The following is a 22,371-nucleotide window of genomic DNA, read 5'->3' as shown; positions in this document are numbered from 1 at the left end:
TAATCCCAGCACTTTGGGAGGCTGAGGTGGGCAGATCACTTGAGGTGAGGAGTTCGACACCAGCCTGGCCAACATGGTGAAACCCTGTCTCTACTAAAAATATAAAAATTAGCTGGGTATGGTGGCGTGTGACTGTAGTCCCAGCTACTCAGGAGGCTGAGGCAGGAGAATCGCTTGAACCTGGGAGGCAGAGGTTGCAGTGAGCCGAGACTGCATTGGTGCACTCCAGCCTGGGCAAGAGAGCAAGACTCCACCTAAAAAAAAAAAAAAAAAATGTGGTGGGAGGGGAAGCACCCTGCAGGTCAAGAGGTAAGCACAAATGTAAGTCCACATAAGCGTGCTAAAGGGAGCACAGTGAAGCCCCTAAAGAACTTCACTGTTGTCACAAGGACACACTGAGTACTGCAGCGGTCTTAAGAAAAAAAAGGTGGGGGAGGAGGGGGTGCAGGAAGGAGGCGAGACACAATGGGTATCAACTTTTTATATTGCTGAATAACAGCACCAACAAAAAAAAAATCCCACCATCTAATAGAATCATCACATTATGTTTTAAAAAGTTGAAAAGTGGCCGGCGCGGTGGCTCACGCCTGTAATTCTAGCACTTCGGGAGGCTGAGGGGGGTGGATCACCTGAGGTGAGGAGTTTGACACCAGCCTGGCCAACATGGCAAAACCCCATCTCTACTAAAAATACAAAAATCAACCGGACATGGTGGTGCATGCCTGTAATCCCACCTACTCAAGAGGCTGAGGCAGGAGAATTGCTTGAACCCAGGAGGCAGAGGTTGCAGTGAGCCGAGGTTACGCCACTGCACTCCAGTCTTGGTGACAGAGTGAGACTCTGTCAAAAAAAAAAAAAAAAAAAAAAAAGTTGAAAGGCTACAGCCTTAATAAAAACAATTTCTTGAATTGAATAATTTGGCCTTAAGAAAAACTCACTTGTCCTTATTTTCCTCATTTCTCTGTAAACCAGCACTGGTAATGTCCTGCATATACAATAGTGAACCACTAGAAACATTCCCAGTAAAATAAGGAATAAGACAATGACACCTGCACCCACCATCACTGTCTAAACTGAACAATGCACTAAGAACATGAATTAGAACTGGAGAAATTTAAAGAGAAGTAAAAATGTCAGGAGCAATGTTTCTATGGAATGAATGCTTACCTAGAAACTCCAAAATAAGCAACTGTAAAATTATTAGAATTACAGAGTTCAAAAAGGTGGCCAAATACAAAATAAATACCACATCATAGCAACCGAACATGTATAAAAGAAATCTTTTCAGTCACCAAGAATTTATGTCTTTATAATCCCCTTGAAAAAACAAATTATGGTTGTTAGTCTAAGAGCCCACAGCAAATATCTATTTTCAATCTCCTTTCCTAAGGAAAAAAATTACTTTAAGTGTTTCCAACTGAATATGGCTTTATGAATTCCTTTTATGCCTGCTTGCAAACCTTGTCAATTTTTCTTTCAAGAGGAAAAAGCCAGTCAATGTGGGCCTACCAGTAGAGAGTGGCCAATAACCAGCTGGCTGCAAAAAAGGGACACTAGGGCCGGGCGCGGTGGCTCACGCCTGTAATCCCAGCACTTTGGGAGGCCGAGGAGGGCGGATCACGAGGTCAGGAGATCGAGACCACGGTGAAACCCCGTCTCTACTAAAAATACAAAAAATTAGCTGGGCGCAGTGGCGGGCGCCTGTAGTCCCAGCTACTCGGGAGGCTGAGGCGGGAGAATGGCGTGAACCCGGGAGGCGGAGCTTGTAGTGAGCCCAGATCACACCACTGCACTCCAGCCTGGGCGACAGAGCGAGACTCCGTCTCAAAAAAAATAAAATAAAAAGGGACACTAGGGCCGGGCGCAGTGGCTCACGCGTGTAATCCCAGCACTTTTGGAGGCTGAGGTGGGCGGATCACAACGTCAGGAGCTCAAGACCAGCCTGACCAACATGGTGAAACCCCATCTCTACTAAAAATACAAAAATTAGCTGGGCATGGTGGTGCACGCCTGTAATCCCAGCTACTCAGGAGGCTGAGGCAGGAGAACCACTTGAACTAGGGAGGAGGTTGCAGTGGGCTGAGATCGCACCACTGCACTCTAGCCTGGGCAGCAGAGAGGAACTCTGTCTCAAAAAAAAAAAAGAGAGCTAGTTTCACCTGCTGATGGTGTGGGCCATGGGGGTGAGAGGGCAGCCTTGGTGTGAGGGTGTGATCCTGTGGATAACAAGACTGTGAAGGGCTCCTGGCCAAGGGTGAGAGGGCCCAGGGAAGGTTCGTAAGGCAAGTCACTCCCGCTTTCTCCATCCAGAACTTCCCAGGAGTTTCCAGCGACCAGATGCACATCATCCTGGGAAACCTGACTGTGGAGCTCAGTGGCAAAAAAAAAAAACTCATGTGAAGTATTCTACTATGTCTTAAAAACTGGTCAGGCAGCCGGGCGTGGTGGCTCCCGCCTATAATCCCAGCACTTTGCGAGGCCAAGGCAGGCGGATCACCTGAGGTCAGGAGTTCAAGACCAGCCTGGCCAACATGGTGAAACCCCGTCTCTACTAAAAACACAACAATTAGCCAGGCATGGTGGCAGGGGCCTGTAATCCCAGCTACTTGGGAGGCTGAGGAAGGAGAATTGTTTGAACCCAGGAGGTGGAGGTTGTAGTGAGAGGAGATCACACCACTGCACTCTAGCCTGGGCAACAGAGTGAGACTCCGTCTCACAATAAAATAAAAAATAAAAAAAATAAAAATTGGTCAGACTTGGTGGCTCCTGCCTGCAATCCCAGCACTGTGGGAGGCCAGGGCAGGCAGATTACTTGAGTGCCCAGGAGTCTGAGACCAGCCCAGGCAACATGGTGAAACCCCATCTCTACAAAAAGTACAGAAATCAGCTGGGTGTGGTGGTACATGCCTGTAGTCTCAGCTACTGAAGGGGCTGAGGTAGGAGGATTGCTTAAGTCCAGGAGGTGGAGGCTACAGTGAACTGACATTATGCTACTGCACTCTGGCCTGGGTGAGAGAGCAAGATCCTGTCTCAATTAAAAAATACTGATAATAATAAAAAAAATGAAGTAGAGCTAGGCACAGCAGCTCAAGCCTGTAATCCCAGCGCTTCTAGAGGCTGCGGCAGGAGGATCACTTGAGCCAAAAGTTTAAGACCAGCCTCGGCACCATACTGAGACCCCCATCTCTACAAAAAAAGTTTTTTAATTAGCCAGGTGTGGCATGGTGGCACACACCTGTAGTCCCAGCTACTCGTGAGACTGAGATGGGAGGATCACTCGAACCCAGGAGTTGGAGGCTGCAGTGAGCTATGATTGCACTACTGCACTCCAGCCTGGGTAACAGAACAAGACGCTGTCTCAAAAAAAAAAAAAAAAAAAAAAAATTAAGTAGATTTTGCATTCTGCTGTCTTCTCCCTATTATGTCTTTGTTGTTTTTTTTTTCAACTTAACAATATTTTAAAATCATATTTGTTCATTACACCTGTCTCCTGAGAGCCAGGTTTCCACCTTGTCATCCCATGGCCCCACCCTCACTGCTCCTTCCTACAGCACAAATGTGGCACAGCTGCAGAGAGTGCTCTGGTCGCCCCCGCACAGCAGATGCTTTGCAAAGTGACTTGTTTTGATCATTCTTTTAAGCGAACAAACAGGCTGTCCTGATGCTGAACCACATTTAAAAAACAACAAAAAAGGGGGGGGCAATGTGAAAAAGAGAGCCTGTCTGGCTGCTCCTTATGGCGGACGAGCAGTGAAAAGGTACTGGCTTTTCTGAGTGCCCTGCCCAACCCTTCCACCCTCAGCAGGCAGAAGATGCTGGGGCACCAACCCAGGAACAGTCACAAGGGGGCACTTTTTTCTGTGCTTCAAGCCCCAGATGCCAGAATGCGGTTGGTTTCCTTCCTACCTGTATCTCAGTTTCAAACACAGAATGGTTTGGGTGAGCCCCAACTACAGGGATCAAGAAATAGCAGCCTTCTCCCAAGACCCACTTTTCCCAATTCTTGTGTTTTGTTCACTGGTAGATCCCCAGCATATAGTAGGCTCTCGAAGCATGTTAAGACATGAATGCATTCCTGCGAGGTGCCTTATCGTCAATGGACGACCATAAAACACTTCAGAGGAGACCACATAACCACCAGAAAGAATGAAATCACTGCCAATGCTGCCATTTGGCCACACCCTAAACGTGGGTGGAATGTAAGTCTACACATCTGGTGGCACAAGCTTTGGAAGAGCAGTCAAGAGGGCACCTGCCATACGGCCTGAAAGGAGATCCGAGGCATAGCTCAGAGTCCTCCTATATTTATTTCTGCTCACTTGATATGCACCTCTCCCTTGTCAACCTGGTACAACATGTTTATTTAAGAGATAATGTTGCCGTGGAGGAGTGCACAAGGCAATAAACAGCTTTTGCAGGCAATTAAATGCAGAAGTGAAATTGAGCTGCTGGTCAGCGGAACCAGCCATTCATCGTGAGTTTGTTCCAGTGTCACAAATGTTATTCCTGTTTCACAACAGGACAGGAATCTATGATTGGGCCACAAATCTCCTATACAGGCTGAGGCAGACCAGAAGCAATTAAAAGCAGCTCTCAGCAGGCAGGGCATTTACACAAAAGAGCCTTAAGATTCTGGAATGCCGAGCTAGGAGACTGCTCTATTTTTTAAGTAAGTTTGGCACTTAGTAGGTGCTCAGTAATTACCTGTGGCTTGCTTGTTTTTATAGGGAGGCTTGCAGGAAGTCTTCAACTGTACAATAAAAATTTGAAACCCTTTCTACTCATCTCTAAGAATTCCTTCTAGCTTTAAAAAGTTATGACGATCTCCACTAGCGTTAGTTTTTTTTTCTAGGAATCAAAAAGGAGTTATTGGTTTTAATATAAATTGTTTTCTTAATTCTTTTTTAAAATGTTGATTTTTTTTGAGGAAAGATTTGAATCTTTCTTGATTCTGATATAAGTCAGAAAGGAGTTATCCTACAGGATACAAAAATCAACATACAAAAATTAGTTAGCATTTCTATATATGACTAGTGAACCATCTGAGAAAGAAATCAAGAAAACAATCCCATTTACAATAGTTAAAAAAATACAGGTAATCAAAGAAGCGAAAGATTTCTATACTGAAAACTATAAAACACTGATGAGAGAAACCGAAGACAGATAAATGAAAAGATATTCCATGTTCATGGACTGTAAGAATTAATATGGCTAAAATGTCCACACTATCCAAATTTGTATCAGAATCTAAAAAGAAAAAGAGATTTTACATCCTACTAGGCAGGATAGCTAATAAAAAGAAGACTCCATCTGGTGAAGTTAGGAGGAGAGTCCGGCCTTAGCAACACAGTCAAGAAAGTAGTTGAAGACCCAACCTCAGATTCTGGCCCCCAAGGCTGAGCCATTTTCACACCAAGTAAATCAGTCAGGAGAGAACAGCACAGGTGCTCTCCAAGTGCAGTGGTGGGTCACCTTCTACAAAGAAGACAGAAAAGCAGGGCAGCAACCAAAGAAGAGCCGCCAACTCTGCCCTCTCTAGGAAGCTGCCACCAGGAGGGGCAAGGCATTGTCCAAAGAGCAGAGTGAGAGAGCCTTCCAGGACAGCAGAAAAAGCGAAGTGAGGAAAAGACTGCCATCTGGATCTCTGTTCCTGACACTTCTGCTAGCTCTCTGGGCCGGGCACGGTGACTCACACCTGTAATCTCAGCACTTTGGGAGGCCAAGTGGGTGGATCACTTAAGGCCAGGAGTTCGAGACCAGCCTGGACAACATGGTGAAACCCCATGTCCACTAAAAATACAAAAATTAGCCGGGTGGGGTGGTGGGCGCCTGTAATCCCAGCTACTTGACAGGCTGAGGTGAAAAGAATCACTTGAACCCAGGAGGCAGAAGTTGCAGTGAGCTGAGATCCTACCACTGCACTCCAGCCTGGGCAACAGAGCGAGACTGTCTCAAAAACCAAACCAACCAAACAAACAAACAAACAAACAAACAAAAAAACATACTTGGAGAATGAAAGACTGACCTCTATTCCTAGCAAAAAATGCACCCAGGTTGGGTCCAGCTCAACAGTGACCTAATTCCTCTTCTTACCTTTCTTCCATGCAGATTATGACCTGTTTCCTTCCCAAGGTGCAAATTCATCATGCAGATTACTGCCACCCAGAAGGCTTCACCCAACATTTTCTAAGGTGCCCAACGAAAGTGGTGGACAAAGCTGGAGGAGGTGGTACCTCATTCAGTACTTGTGATCTGCCTGTGCCCAACTGGTTATTTATGCAACATTCAAAAAATGAGAAAAGTAAAATTTGAAAAAGAAAACAAGTTTGTACATTATTTCTTTCTAATTCCTTGCAGCCAAACTTTGAGGCTAAAGGGCATTATTGACGGAGTAAAAAATTCCTTACACGTTTTGCATATTGTGCCTACATGTGTGCAAAATGGCACACACACATACATGTATGTGTGTACCTGTGTGTGTGACCTGTGTGTGCCTCTGTGTGCACAAGTGCGTGTGTTCCTCTGTATGTGCATGTGTGTGCACATGCATGTGGCTTTCACACATCCAATTCACTCTCTGGGTAATTAATATCATACCTGCCACTGGTTTCCTGTCTGACCAGGCACATAAGGTCCGGGGAGGCCCCGAAGGCTGTTCTTCACAGGGGATCCCCCGAGGGGATTTCCCACCTCCCCAGAAGCAGAATCAGCAGCCAAGGCCATGGAGTACTGCGGGTAGTTGTACAGATTGTTGTAGTAAGGAAACAGAGACGGCTGGTAGAAGCTGCTGTAGTAGGTGGAGTCTGAAACCAGGTCAGGTGTGTTCTCCACGTGCCCTCTGCTGGTGACAGCAGGAACATCCTGGATGACCATACGTCCCTCTGAATTGGAAGAAAAAAGAAAAAGACAACATGGTATTAATGTGAGTCCATGAAACTTTACTTCTAAACCTTCCTACTCAAGACCTGCGGAGCAAGGTACCTGAATATGCAGAGGACAAAACCATCTGTTGCTTCCCCTATAGACAAAATAATGGAGGGTTTCTAAGGTTCGCTTCACTCTGGTGGCACAACGGAAAGACTCAGCTGATTGTTTTTACTGAGAGTACCGAAACCATTTTAGAGGTGATTTTAATTACATAAAGCCCAACAGCACAACTTCTATCCAGAAATTCCTATCCTAATGTCAAGAAACTGAAGATCAAATCTAGTTGACCTGATTGTCCATTCTTAAAACAAAATTAATTGTAGCCACATAGATATATCAGAAAGTCAAAACAAGTGGTCAAGAGTTTAGGTGAATTTAGGTGAACGCTTGTTTCCTTAACTTCCTTCCACAGCTGATCATGTATCTTCAGAAATCTGGCCAAAGGTACGGAGCAGGGGCAAACTTCTAGTGTAAGAGGTCAGTAACAATTTCAGGTTGTCAACTATTCAGTCACTGCTGCAGCATGCTTGTGTTGCAATAAAACTTTATTTATAAAAACAGGCAGTGGGCTGATCTGACCCAAAGACTAGTTTGCCAACCTCTGGCACAGACATTAAACTGTTTATTGTCAATTCCAATAAATGAATTCCGAAGTCATCCATCCAATGGACATTTATTAAACAATGTTCTAAGAGCCAGTCCAGGTGCCTGAAAGGTCTTCCAGGCTGTCGTGCCCACAGGGAGTCTACGGTCAAGGACAGAAGATGTGAAGGGATTACAAATACCACCACCTACCATCATACAGGGAGACCCATAAACTTTCATGGGAAGTCAGAGGAAACAGAGATGGCTTGTAGCCTAGTTAGGAATTCAATGGACAAAACTGCACCTGAGTTGCACTTAAAAAAAGAAGCAGGACACAGGTGAAAAATGAGAAAAGGAGAGGAAGGAGAAAAGGAGCAGCAAGGACAAAGGAGTGGAAGCAGGAAAGTGGGGGTAGACTTTGGAATGATGGGCAGGGCAGTGAGACTGAGGAACTGGATGAGAAAAGGGAAGGAGACATCTACTATGAAAGATGGGCTAGGGCAAGGTGAGGCGGGCCTCAGTCCAGCTCTCCTGACTCTGGGATGTAATGGGAACCACTGAGTTCTGAGCAAGGAGGTTACACCGTCAGAGCTGTGCTTGGAGGAGACTTATCTAAGGGCAACTGCTTAGGGCAAGTGAAGGAGAGAGAGATCAGAGGCAGAAAGACCTGCTAGGGAACCACCAAAGTAAGTTCAGGGACAGACCAGACCTCCAAGGCCTGCAAATGTAAGAGAGGAGCCTGTTCCAGGGACATGTGGGGGATGAAACGCAACAGAACTGGAGGGCTGCGGGGCTGCCAGGAATTAAGATGCAGGGGAGGCAGAGAGCAGGAGCCTGCCTGTGTAGAGCAGAGGGCGGGCAGGCGTGCAGGTGGAGGGCTGGGTGAGGGTGAGGAACATGAAACGCGTGCTTCTGGGAGAGGCCGAGACTGGAAGCCAGATCCGAGAGTCACCACTGGAGGTGCTAGCTCCATCTGGGCAAGGAAGGGGGGAGCTGTTACAGAATAAAGGAGAGCCAAGGCCTGAAGTGTGAAAAATAGAGAATGCAATGTCACAGAGGTTAAAGCTGACATGAATCACAGAGCAAGCAGGCTGTGGTGTCAGCTGCTGCTAGGACATCAAGCAAACAGTTCTAGAAAAGACCAACAGACAACTACGTCTTCAGGGCCTTGCGGTTTTAACCATGATGAAAGGAGCAGACGCAGGCCTGCAAGAGAGCAAGGAGCAACAAGCAGCAAGAAATCCAAAGAGATGATTCCTGTGAATGGCCTCTCTCCGACCAGGACTACCAGGACGTGAGATCCAGCAAGAAGGCACCCAGCCTCCGGGCACGCCACTGTGTCTTCCGTGCTTAGCACACTGCCAGACACAGTGGGTCAATATTTGCTGAAGGGATTGAGGAATAATCATTTTTCAAGTAGCTTGGCATCAAAAATAATGTGAGTTAAAAGTAAAAGCTCCAGCCAGGCGCAGTGGCCCACGCCTGTAATCCCAGCACTTTGGGAGGCCGAGGCAGGCGATTCACGAGGTCAGGAGATCAAGACTATCCCGGCTAACACGGTGAAACCCTGTCTCTACTAAAAATACCAAAAAAAAAAAAAAAAAAAAAGCCAGGCGTGGTGGCGTATGCCTGTAGTCCCAGCTACTTGGGAGGCTGAGGCAGGAGAATCGCTTGAGCCTGGGAGACAGGTTGGAGTGAGCCGATATTGGGCCACTGCACTCCAGCCTGGGCAACAGAGCAAGACTCCGTCTGAAAAAAAAAAAAAAGTAAAACTTGTCGTTTTACTTTTGTTTATTTATTTATTTGAGACAGGGTCTCACTCTGTCACCCAGGCTGGAGTGCAGTGGTACGATCTCGGCTCACTGCAACTTCCTCCTTCTGGACTCAAGCAATCCTCCCACCTCACCAGCCCAAGTAGTTGGGAATACAGGCACAAGCCACCAAGCTTGGCTGATTTTTGTATTTTTTTTTTTAGTAGAGATGGGGTTTCACCATGTAGGCCAGGCTGATCTCAAACTCCTGAGCTCAAGCAATCTGAATTTTAATAAGCTCTTAGGAGTTTTTTTTAAATTTTTTTGGTATAGAGATGGGGTCTCACTATGTTGCCCAGGCTGGTCTCAAACTCCTGAGCTCCAGCAATCAACCCACCTTGTCCTCCCAAGGTGCTAGGATTACAGGCATGAGCCACTACACCTGGCCTTGTTTCACTTTTCTAAAAAGGTTTAAGGCTGGGCACGGTAGCTCAGGCCTGTAATCTCAGTACTTTGGGAGGCTGAAATAGGTCTGATCATTTGAGGTCAGGAGTTCAAGACCAGCCTGACCAACATGGTGAAACCCCGTCTCCACTAAAAAAAAATACAAAAAAACAAAAAATTAGTCGGACATTGGCATGGTGGCGCCTACCTGTAGACCCAGCTACTCCAGAGGCTGAGGCAGGAGAATCGCTTGAACCTGGGAGGCCGAGGCTGCAGTGAGCAGAGATCGCGCCACTGCACTCCAGCCTGGGTGACAGAATGAGACTCCAACTCACATAAAAAAATTAAAATAAAGAAATAAATAAAGAGGTTTAAGTGTCCTTAAGCAGACAGAAGTGGCTCATGAGAGAAATTTCCAGCACAATGCATGGCCCAAAGAAGGTGCTCAGAAACCATCCACTGGCTGAGTGTGTGGGAAAATGAAAACATGCAAGGGAGGGGGAGGGCATAACTAAAGTGCAAGCTCTGGAAGGTTTGGCTGAGATCTACAACAAAATTTATTTTTGAAGCCTCATTTTAAAGTCAGCACTGGTGTCACTTTTCTCTGAAAGGAGACCAAATCCACCTATGCTAGGCTCCTGTAAATGCACTCCCAAACCACTATTTTATTCTATTCCTTTCCTTTCTTCTCTCCTCTTCCCAGCTGATGAGATGAGACATTCCAATGCCATTATTCCACATCCCCAAGTCTGGAGAGGGTACATGTCCATTCGCTCCTCCTCAACCTCCCCACTGGGCCTTTCTCTTATTTTAAACATCAGTTTGGGCCGGGTGCGGTGGCTCACGTCTGTAATCCCAGCACTTTGGGAGGCTGAGGCGGGCGGCCTGAGATCTCAGCTCAGTTGGCCTGAGCCAAGATCACGAGCCACTGCACTCCAGTCTGGGTGACAGAGCAAGACTCCGTCTCAAAACAAACAAACAAACAAACAAAAACACCAGTTTGGTGGCGTAAGTGGTGGTTTTCTATATCATTCTTTTGTTTTCAAGGTCATATCTCTATTATTTATCTGATTACAAAAGCCTTATGACCTTCTCAAATTTAATAAATTATATGAGCATCTAACTCAGAAAAAGAATAAATGACCTATCCTACCACGCAGTCGTAAGCATTAATGGTTCATTCCTATACAATCTCACAGACATTCAGGAAGGCATTTTAGACCCTTAGGCCTGTCCCTGCAGTAAAAAACACTGAATAGCTCCCACTTAGGGCCTGCCTTTCAAAAGCAAGCTTCTTAAAAAAGAAAACAAGATGTAGTAGCAGACGAATTATTAAATAGAAACCCAAGGATTCCAGCATTCTAGAATCAGGGCACAGCACAAGTTCTTGAATTTCTGCAGCATGACCTTAATCTGAAGCTTTTATCAGGCCTCAGTTTATCAAGCAACAAAATAATGGCAGTAATAACTCTGAAGGTAACAAGAGAATGGCTTCAATAAACTGCATAGTAAGCCTCAAATAAAATGCTATGTCAGGTGAAAGCAATAACTTGTTTTGTTACAGCTGACTGTAATTAGTTAACAACACCATCACTTTTCCACTTACCCATATTTTATTTCCTCTTTAAGTTACACCAAGCTTTAAGAATGAATATGACATATGTATTGGAAAAGTTGTTCCATACCAGTATTTAAATAATAAAACCACTTGAACTTGGGAAGAGTAGATGTCTGCCTTTACACTGTTAAAATGTTTAACCACTTTAAAAAAGTTAGATTTGACAAATTACTATGTTTATAAACCACCGAATTCTGTATGTTAAAATTCCCAATTAAAATTCTCAGTCAGTGTTAAAAACAGCTTTATAACTCCTGGCATTTATATGAACACTACTAGTACATGGAAAGGTTGAAATTAATATCTGTCAAGCTACATGTGTCTAATCCAATGGTTCGCACAGTGTGGTCCCTGAATCAGTAGCGTCAGCATTACCTGGGAACATAAAGAAATGCAAATTCTCGGGCCCCACCACAGACTGACAAAATCACACACCCTAAGAATGGCGCCCAGGAATCTGAATTTTACTAAGCTCTCCAGAAATTCTTTTTTTTTTATACAGATGGGGTCTCACCATGTTGCCCAGGCTGGTCTCAAACTCCTGGGCTCAAGATATCCTCCTGCCTTATCCTCCCAAAGTGCTGGGATTACAGGTGTGAGCCACTGCACCCAGCCCAGGAGATTCTGATGTGCTAAAACTGTTGAGACACACTGGTCTACTCTCAAAATTCAAAGCAACTGCTCCATACGCTATTCCTAAAAATATGAGATACCTTCATGCCCCTGACTGCATCATTGTGACAGTCTTGACTATTAAATAAAAGTATACAACATATGAAGTCAGGCACGGTGGCTCCTGGCTATAATCCCAGCACTTTGGGAGGCCGAGGCGCAAGGTTCACTTGAGCCCGGGAGTTAGAGACCAACCTGGACAAACAAAACCCCTCTACAAAACATATAAAAATTAGCTGGGCATGGTGGTGCATGCCTGTAGTCCCAGCTACTAAGGGAGGCTGAGGAAGGCGAATCACTTCAGCCTGGGAGGCAGAGGGTACAGTGAGCCGAGATTGCACCCCTGCACTCCAGCTTGGGTAATGGGGCAAGACTCTGTCTCAAAGGAAAAAAAAAAAAAAAGAATTCCATTGTATTGAAAAGGTGGGCTTCTACCTAAATAACTCAGAGCTCAGATCCCAAGCTGTATGTGCTGTGTGTGTATTGCTGCCAAATGGTTGTGAGTTTCATGGCTTACATCCAGACTTTCTTCATTTCTTCTAACCACAATAACTTAATTCATCTATTCAAGTGCTTATTCCAGTTGACAAATATTTATTAAGCACCTACTATTTGTCAGGCATTCAGTTAGGTACAAAACATTGCAGAGTCAAAATTTAATATTCTTCAGAAGACTTCTGGGTAATCTAGAGGAGCAGGTGTTATAAAAATCATTTACTCTTGACCTTAAGTTGTATTTTTATATTTAGATTTGATTCATTCATTAGTTATCATATAACAACTATGTTCAAAGCTTCCTTTAAATGTTGTCAAAGGCACAAAAACATATTTTAAACATTTCATTTCTTCTTAAGAATTTGCCATCTATTTGGGGAAATCAGGTGCAAACTGGGAAATCTACAAAGCAATAATCCAAGTGCCGCAGTGACAGTATAGATAATGTCACCAAATGGTTCTATACAGAGAGGTGTCCGAAAAGGCCGTGGTGAGTGATGAGCCAGAATGGAGGTGACTTAGAGACAGTGGGTAAACACTCAGAAAAGGAGAATAATGCCAATAGAGTCATAAGGGAGATCAACCAAGTCCCAAAGGAGAGAAAGGACAAGACGCATTCCAGCCACAGTGACCAGATGAGCCTGGCTGGAGTGCAGAGTTCACAAGAGACAACTGCAAATGAGAATGGAAGGTTATGCTGGAGTTCATTGCTGAAGACCTTGAATGTGAATGCCAGGCCAACAAGTTCTCCCCTAGGGAATCAATGAAGGTTTTCAGAGCAAGGGAGCAGCAGAAAAATATTTAAGAATCTGATCAAAGCACAAAACACAGACCTAAGAGAATAAGGAGATGGGGGAATAGACTAGGTGCTTTAAATACTCCAGGCAAGAAGTCACTATAAGCTTGCACAAGGAGGCTGTAGTAAAGGAAGGAACTTCATGAAAATCACTGGCAGGTCTCCTGTTCTATGAATTCCCTCCAAACAATTAAGTTACATTGTTTGTTTGTTCGTTTGAGAGAGAATCTCGCATTGTTGCCTGGGCTGGAGTGCAGTGGCGTGATCTCCTGATCTCGGCTCACTGCAACCTCCGCCTCCCAGGTTCAAGTGATTCTCCTGCCTCAGCCTCTGGAGTAGCTGGGATTACAGGTGCCCGCCTGTAATATCTGTCATCCAAGGACCAGGAAAGCCATCCAGGTTCCCTTTTGATGCTTGTTCAACTGCCGAGTGGTCACAGGATACTCCAGCTTCAGAAGGAACATCTGACTCCTTGCCCAGACTGACAGAGGATAAGCATATGAGCAGAGTATACCTACCATCTGTCCAGCCTGTGCTACAGCAAACTCCCCAGAGAGAAGCCAGCAACATTTGCTTCAACACTGGGGTGTCAGCAAAGATGGCAGGCCAGCCTAAGTGTCCCTATTAATTGATGATAAACCTAAAAGCAATATTTCCAACTGATATGCCACAAAACACACAAATTTATCTTACAAAATTTAAAATATGTATATATTTATATATACATAAAGTTTTCAGGAAGTGGTTTTCCACATACAATTAATAAGCTCCCCCAACCATATCCATTCCCACTCTGAGCTACAGGAAAAAAAAAGTCACAGGAAGAAGTGGCAGTTTGGCCACGCGCAGTGGCTCATGCCTGTAATCCCAGCACTTTGGGAGGCTGAGGCGGGTGGATCACTTGAGGTCAGGAGTTCGGGACCAGCCTGGCCAACATGGCGAAACCCCATCTCAAAAAATACAAAAACTAGCTGGGCATATTGGCCCGTGCCTGTAGTCCCAGCTACTCGGAAGGCTGAGGCAGGAGAATTGCTTGAATCCAGGAGGCGGAGGTTGCAGTGAGCCGAGATCATGCCATTGCACTCCAGCCTGCGTGACAGAGTGAGACTCCGCTCAAGAAAAAAAAAAAAAAAAAAACCACAGTTGGCTCCATGAACCTAAGCTGAATGCACCAATGTTTATCAAGTCCCTTGATCTGAATGTGAATTACTCCTGCCAGTCTCCATGGCTCATGTGCACTCTAACAGGGACTTCTAAAACTGCATGGCCAATACAGCTAAGTACAGCAACCACTGAAGTATATTGAAGGGAAACATTTTAATGAGTCTGCTGAAAATTCTTAAGCTAGATCTCACTCCCTATTTTTCTAGAATGATAATTGGCCAAAATTGCTTAATGAATAGTAACAGAAAGCTAGCAGCATTGTTTTCAAGAGAATGTGCTGTATTATAATAATGAATAATAACAGAAAGAGAATGTGCTGGCTTTCTTAACCAGCAGTCCCTTACAGTCCGTTACAGAATTATCAACCTGTAGATCTGATACAGAAGTGGGCAAGGAAGTGCTGGGTAGAGGTGGGCGTGGTCCCTTGCAAAGGCTCCACTGCAGGAGCCTGTGCCCATGGACTAGGTGAAGACAGGCACTTCTGCCTTCACACCTAAATGTTGCATTTCCCAAGACCACCCTGGACTGCCATGCCTCCATCCTGTGCCTACAAAAACCCCCGAAACCCTAGCGGGCAGACACACCAGCGGCTGGGCATTGAGAGGAGTAGATTGGTCCAAGAAGGCAAGCAGCTCAACGTCGAGAGCAGACTGACAGGCACTGGCAGGTCACTGATGGGCCTAGGCCATTGACCAGCAGAACAACGCTGAGTTTGGCTGGGGAAGCAGGAGAAGAGTCGGGCCGCTCGACAGCCTGACTCCAGGGGAAAACCATCTCCTTTCTGGCTCCCGCATCTGCTGAGAGCTACTTCCACTCAGTAAAACCTTACACTCATTCTCCAAGCCCACGTGTGATCTGATTCTTCTGGTACACCAAGGCAAGAACCAGGGGATACAGGAAGCCCTCTATCCTTGCAATAAGGCAGAGGATCTAATTGAGCTGACTACCGCAAGCCACCTACAGACAGCTAAACTAAAAGGCACCCTGTAACACACACCCACTGGGGCTTCAGCTGTAAACCTTCACCCCTAGACACTACCATGGGGTCGAAGCCCCAGAGCCTGCCCATCTGTATGCTCCCCTAGAGGCTTGAGCAGTGGGGCACTGAAGCAGCAGGCCATGCCTCCTTCACACGCTCTACAAGGGGGACAAGAGAACCTTTCCCATTTCAGATCTGCTGTTACGATGCAAATGGAAATATGAAGTTACATGTTTTTGTTTTTGTTTGAGACCGAGTCTAACTCTGTTGCCCAGGCTGGAGTGTAGTGGTGTGATCTTGGCTCACTGCAACCTCCACTTCCTGGGTTCAAGTGATTCTCCTGCCTCAGCCTCCCGAGTAGCTGGGATTACAGGTGCGCACCACCATGCCCGGCTAATTTTTGTATTTTTAGTAGAGACGGGGTTTCACCATGTTGGCCAGGCTGATCTCGAACTCCTGACCTCAAATGATCTGCCTGCCTCAGCCTCCCAAAGTGCTGGGATTACAAGTGTGAGCCACCACACCTGGCCAGATGTTTTAAGCGTTACTATTGGTATATACTCCTAATTTGTGCAATAGGGACAAAAGATCAGAATGACTGGATCCAACTACTCGGAAAAGCAGCAGGAACTCAAGAAATATGTATCTGGAAAAATTACCAACAGCATTTGTCCCACAGACCGTAACAGAGCTCACTGTCTCCCCTCAGATGCATCTGCAGAGATGTTGCTTATGAGCTCAATCACTTCTTATTCTAATACGCATGTTAACGGCTCCACCCGTTTACCTTCTGCACATCCAGTTCTTTGATAGGGCTTCGCAATCCCTCTGCTACTTTTTTTTTTGCACTAACATATGCAGTGTGAAATATGATTCACTCCTTCAGGAGGAATCAATACCTGCACATGATAAATACCCTTATTGATCATGGAGTGTTATATGCTGGTCTCTGGGCCCATGGCATATTAATAGTAGTCAACCACTAATTCATTTCAAGGTGGGTGAAGGCTTGCCCGCCTTTGCTGGTGTCATGGTTCCCAAAGTTGTTGCACTTTGAGTCCTCTGTGTTCAAATCTGGGCCTACACTCACCTCCATGAAAAAAACAAATTTCACAGTTTCCAGCATGAAGTAAAAAAAGGTCACAAAACCAAATTTACCATTTACAAACAGTAAGAGTACTTGTGATTCACATGAGCTCATGTAAACGATTAATTTATATACTCCAGATTTTCTCTCTGTAACCCCATACCTTGCATGGTGTTTGTCCTGCTTAGCTTCCGAGTTTTAAGAGTTACATACCAGTCAGGCAAAATTACTCACCAGTAAGTCTGAAAACTACCCATCACCAACTAATATGTTGTGTTGAGCGCTAAGAGTGTATAGCAAAAGCGTAAGTTGTTTTCTCCATTTTTGTTTTTTTTTTTTTTTAAGAAACAGGTCTTGCTCCACCCAGGCTGAAGTGTAGTGGTGTGATCATGGCTGACGGCAGCCTCCAACTGCTAGGCTCAAGTGATCCTCCTGCCTCCGCCTCCCACGTAGCTGGGACTACAGGTGCACGCCAACATACACGGCAAAATTTTTTTTTTTTTTTTTTGTAGAGACAAGGTCACGCTATGTTGCCCAAGCTGGTCTCAAATTCTGGTCTCCAGTGATCCTCCCACCTCAGCCGCCCAAAGTGCTGGGATTACAGGTGTGAGCCACTGCACCCGGGCTCACCTTTTGGGGGTCTGGGGAGTTAATGTATTTTTTAAAAAGGCTGTATCATTCGATGATGACTGATTTCATGGCACTGGGATGCTCCTCACTGAGGGGAGAGAAGGATTCATCCCAACCTTCAAAGTACAGGTTCCGCTGATGTTGGCTCACTAGTGTCACTCCTGTAGCACAAGGCATGGAATGTGGTAGAGCCTATTTCTCCTTTCTCCCAGGAAGAGACTTTTGTCTTGTCTTTTTAATGTAATTTGGTTCTGAAAGAATGTCAGGCTCCTTTTTTTTTTTTCTTGGTGTGAACTCTTTTCATAGCAAAGTGAACCTGAAATTGGCTCTTAAAGATAGGAGCTGGCTTGGTTCAAAGGGGAGTGGAGCGTCAATGTGGGATGGATGGCAGGCTATGCGTATGGAATCTGGAAAGAGTGAGAGAGTGAAAAGAGGGCAGGGTGGACAGGCTTGGTGGCTCATGCCTGTAATCCCAGCACTTTGAGAGGCCGAGGCGGGTGGATCACTTGAGGCCAGGAGTTCGAAACCAGCCTGGCCAACATGGTGAAACCCCATCTCTACTAAAAATACAAAAATTAGCCGGGCATGGTGGCAGGCACCTGTAATCCCAGCTACTCGGGAGGCTGAGGCAGGAGAATCACTTGAACCTGAGAGGCAGAGGTTGCAGTGAGCAGAGATCATGCCACTGTACTCCAGCCTGGGCAAGAGTGAGTGAGACTCTGTCTCAGAAAAAAAAAAAAAAAAAAGATGCAGGGGAGATGGGGGCACCATTGAGCACAACTAGATCAAAGAAATCAAGCAGGAAGATGACGGGAAAATACAAACATGAGGCTGAGCAAACACAGGACTTCAAGGTGAGCAGGACTTGATTTGAAACAGGGTGCCCTGGGGCTACTGAAAAGCCTGGGGAGTCAAAACCCATCCATTGTGTGCAGCAACCCCCAAAGTGCTGGCTGAGAAGAATGCAAATCCCTGGCCTGGAGGAGCTCAGGTGATGAACAGTGCAAAGGAGAATGTAAAGGACTCGAAAAGGATTCCCAGAAGACACCTTTAAGCAAGAGAACGTTCTGGATGTATAAAGGATAAGGAATTCCAAGTCAAGGAAAGAGAGGAGACACACAGCAAGAGCTTCGAGGCACAAGTAAGGTTAAGAGAAGAGCCTGCAGAGCAGGTAGAGCACAGGGTCCACTGCAGGAGGAGAATGGGGGTGCTCCTGGCATAGTGGTATGGAATTTGGGATTCCCTTTCACACCCCCAGAGAAACTTAATTGGGCCTGAAAAGGCTAGCATGTAAGGCACAGTGGCATGCCAAAGTTAGCAGCATCCCACTTCCACCGGCACGGGTTTCTGCCTCTCCCTGCCTCATTCCTGCTCTCTGCAGCTTCCTCCTTCTTCCACACCTCTGCCTGTGCCTTAGAATTCCCGCAAGTCACCCAGGAAAACTGCTAATCCTACAGCGAGAGTCAGATTTGGAGGAAACGCCATTTCTCTGACCCTCCAAGGCAATGGCTCATGGCCATCAAAGCCTGTCTCAGGCGCCAAGACAGAGATTTCTCTCTTTAGGCCAATTCAGAAGGTCCTACCATTGGCAAGATACCAGAGACAGTTTGGGACTCTATCAACACCTCCCAGCGGACTGGAGCAGCAGGTTGTGTCGCAAACAGGCCAATGGGAAAGCTTGAGTTTGGGGGTGGAGGAGAAGAAAGGGACGATTCCCAACACAGTTCCTCTCCATCAAGGGCTACATTCTAAAAGAGGTCTTACAAAGAATTCCTTCTCGAACCTTTTAAATATTTCGTACACTGAGGATGTTTTAAATTAGGAGCTTGTTTGACTGACTGTGTACACGTATTTAGGTCTCCACAGAAAAGATCTGCTCTGAACTGTAATCAAACAACTTAAAATGGAGAAGCTTAATTTATCAGGGTCTTTCTCTCTAGAGCACGAAGGGAGCTGGAGAGAAAGGTAGCAAAGATACATGTTTAAGTTTGCTCATGGTCAGCTCCATGTAGATTTAGGATACAGATCCTGCTTTTATGACTTTCTTTTACTAGTAAGGTCATAGATGTTTTGTCTTTGTCCCTGCAGGTCCCAGAAAGTGATGTGAAGGAGTGAGTGGACCTCTACGTAAATGTATACAATTAAGACACCGAATTGTACCTCACCATATTGTTTCACATAGCTTCCGTTCAACTCCAGATTACACCTAGTTCAATTTATTATCGCCAATTTTCAATCAGGCATTTGTCTTGTAAATTTTCCCGGCTGTCATTAACAGTAACTTATCCAATTGTACAGGACTGGAGAGCCCCCTCCCTACCAAGAATGTTTGAGAACCTGCCTCTAAACCAGAAGTTTTCAAACTTGGCTGCACAGGAGGAGGAGGTGAGGGGCGTCTATAGAATTCCCTACGATCAGGTCACACCCCAGACCACTTTGCATGACAGCCTCCCGCAATGGGACCCAGGCAGAGCAAGCTGAGAACTGCTTTAAACCCATTCAAGCTTGGTGCTTTGATGTCAAGAAATCACACCCTTACATCTTACCGCAGCAGCTGTCAAAATGTGGTTGGAGGTCCTGGCCTACAACTTCCTTCTGAGGGCCCAAGAGGTCAGAAGTATTTTTGCAGTAACATAAAGATGTAATCTGCCTTTTTCGCTGTGGTGACGGGCACTGATGATGCAGGGGCAAGGGTGGGGAAGACCGCTGGTCCTTAGCACGCGGCAAGCTACCCAAATACACTTTTTTTCCTTTTCTTTTTTTTTTTTTTTTTTTGAGACTGAGTTTTGCTCGTTGCCCAGGCTAGAGTGCAGTGATGCAATTTCAGCTCACTGAAACCTCCGCTTCCCGGGTTCAAGCAATTCTCCTGCCTCAGCCTCCTGAGTAGCTGGGATTACAGGCATGTGCCACCATGTCCAGGTAATTTTGTATTTTTAGTAGAGACAGGGATTCACCATGTTGGCCAGGCTGGTCTCGAACTCCTGACCTCAGGTGATCCACCCGCCTCGGCCTCCTAAAGTGCTGGGATTACAGGTGTGAGCCACCACGCCCAGCCCAAGCTACCCAAGTATACTAATGCTCGCATAGTCCTCACTGCTATGAAGGAAAATATTAAAACTTTTAAAAAATGTTGTGTCAATATTGCTAAAGATGCCCTGGAAACAGAAAGAAATAGTAACTTGATCAAATCTGTATCTCGGAGTACACGTCTTTTCAAAAACTGTGCGACTCAATGGGAAGGACTCACACAGCCTTTCTGCACACCAAAGGAAAAAGGACATTCGGGCAACTGTTGAAGAGTTACACTCACTGCTTTTTCTTAAAGGAACACCACATCCTTGGAAGAATGACTGATGACAAACTACACTTATTGAAACTCGGATATTTGGCGGCATTCCCTCGAAAATGAACTAAGTGAGCCTGTCACTTCAAGGAAAACAATTGACAGTATTTATTGCCGAAATTTGAGTTTTCAAGTAAAAATTAGAATTTTAGAAAATTTATGGACCCCCACTACGTGGATGACAGCTTCCAAACTTGAAGATTATTCTAACAAGATCAGTAGTAGTATTAATGAATGTCATTTTCTGGTATTTTGTAATAAAATGTGTCAACATTTGGAAGTTGTACATAACTTATTGAACTAATAGTGCCCAAATGACCAATGCATAATGTTATAAAGCCACACATGGATGAAAGAGCCACCCAAAGTACAAGAGAGTCTACGGCCATACCACCTTGAACGCACCAGCAGATCTAGTCTGATCTTGGAAGCCAAGTCTGAGACAGATCAATAGATTTTAATGAAACAGAGTACAAAACGTTCGTTAGCATCGTTTTGGTTTCCACACCACAACTAATCTTTAAGCAATTACCACTTGCCCAGTTTTGGTCTAGTATCAAAGAATAGTGACAATGATGTAAAAGGCTATTAAAATACTTCTATCCCACTTCTATCTATACGAAGCTGAATTTTCTTCCTGTATTTCCATTAAAACAACCACCTGCCTGAAGCAGCAGCTATGCAAACCCACCTACATCCTATTAAGCCAAACATAAAAGAGATTTGCAAAAATTGTAGAACAATGCCACTCTCTTCGTTTGTTTTTTCTTTTTCATTTGGAAAAATGTAATAATTTTTATTGAAATATGTTACGCATGCTAAGAGGTAATGAGTTTATTATTTTAAAAGGAGAATTTTTTTTGATTTCTCAATTTTAGTTTCTAGTATGGTATCGATAGATATAACCCACATAAATAAAAGCTCTTGAGGTCCTCAATACTTTTTAAGGTTGTAGAGAGATTGTGCAAGTAAAAAGTTTGAGAACTTCCATCTTACAGGCTCCTGTCTTTTTAGGGGGACCGATTCGAGAGAATTAGAGCCTGGCATCTCATTCGGAGCTGGCTCTCAGGGCTGTGTTCTTAGTAGACAGCAATAAAGTCCCAACTAGGCAGCTCTGGTTTTATCCTTATGTCTGAAATATTTCTTTCCATGAAACAGGCATGAAGAATGACACAATATGGCCAGGCAGCGCGACTTCAGGTTGAGAGCACTGGCTCCCAAGCAAAACTAATTGATCTGATCTGAAATCTACTGCCATGCAATCACGGGGCAAGTTACATACGTTTTGCATGTCCCAGCCTTTGCATGTAGCAAAGAAATACTACTACTACTTGAGAATTATATGAGAGAATATATGTACTTAGAAAGGCTCTGCCCCATGTTGAGTGCTCAATAAATGTTAGCTATTATTGTTATCACAATCACAACACAGCGATAACATTTTCTGCCATCAAGCAAGAGAGCCACCAAATAACTCCGCACAAAAAGTTATCCTGCTCCAAATCCTCATCATTAGGGTACTGCAGGAGGGCTGGGCTGCACCTGGCCAAGCTTCCCAAACTCAGCTGAACTTGGAATCTTCCACTCTTGGCCTTCTCTGAGGTCAGACAGTAGCCTTGAGTGCATTTGGTGTGATATTACTCCCTAAAGTCATAATCAGGAAATGCGGGAACAATGTGTTTCTCCCACAAGGCAATCATGACAGGGCTATTTTAAACGTCAAACACAAACCTGGCGCCAGGAAAGCAACAACCGCTTGCTGTGCACCTCCTGCAAGCCACCACCTCTACTTAGTGAGGCAAATGCAACCCAGTGGAGTAGAGTGCACTATTCCTTCCCTTTTCCAAAGTCTCTCTCCCCCAGCCCCATCTCCTCCTTTA

The 22,371-nt window shown here is 45.2% G+C and overlaps 1 protein-coding gene across 2 annotated transcripts in view; it reads right to left on the bottom strand.

The window, feature by feature from the left end:
* The window catches only part of DMRT1 (doublesex and mab-3 related transcription factor 1), a 124,433-nt gene that overhangs the window by 65,441 nt on the left and 36,621 nt on the right, over positions 1 to 22,371 (bottom strand). For both annotated transcript variants that reach the window (XM_003273858.4, XM_030814509.1), the window contains exon 3: positions 6,598 to 6,881. In XM_003273858.4, the coding sequence (XP_003273906.1) occupies positions 6,598 to 6,881 (284 nt within the window). The remainder of the gene's footprint in view (positions 1 to 6,597; positions 6,882 to 22,371) is intronic.

This window comes from Nomascus leucogenys, chromosome 1a (assembly GCF_006542625.1).
Source record: "Nomascus leucogenys isolate Asia chromosome 1a, Asia_NLE_v1, whole genome shotgun sequence".
Lineage (NCBI taxonomy): Eukaryota > Metazoa > Chordata > Mammalia > Primates > Hylobatidae > Nomascus > Nomascus leucogenys.
This window is presented reverse-complemented; position numbering and strand designations above follow the sequence as displayed.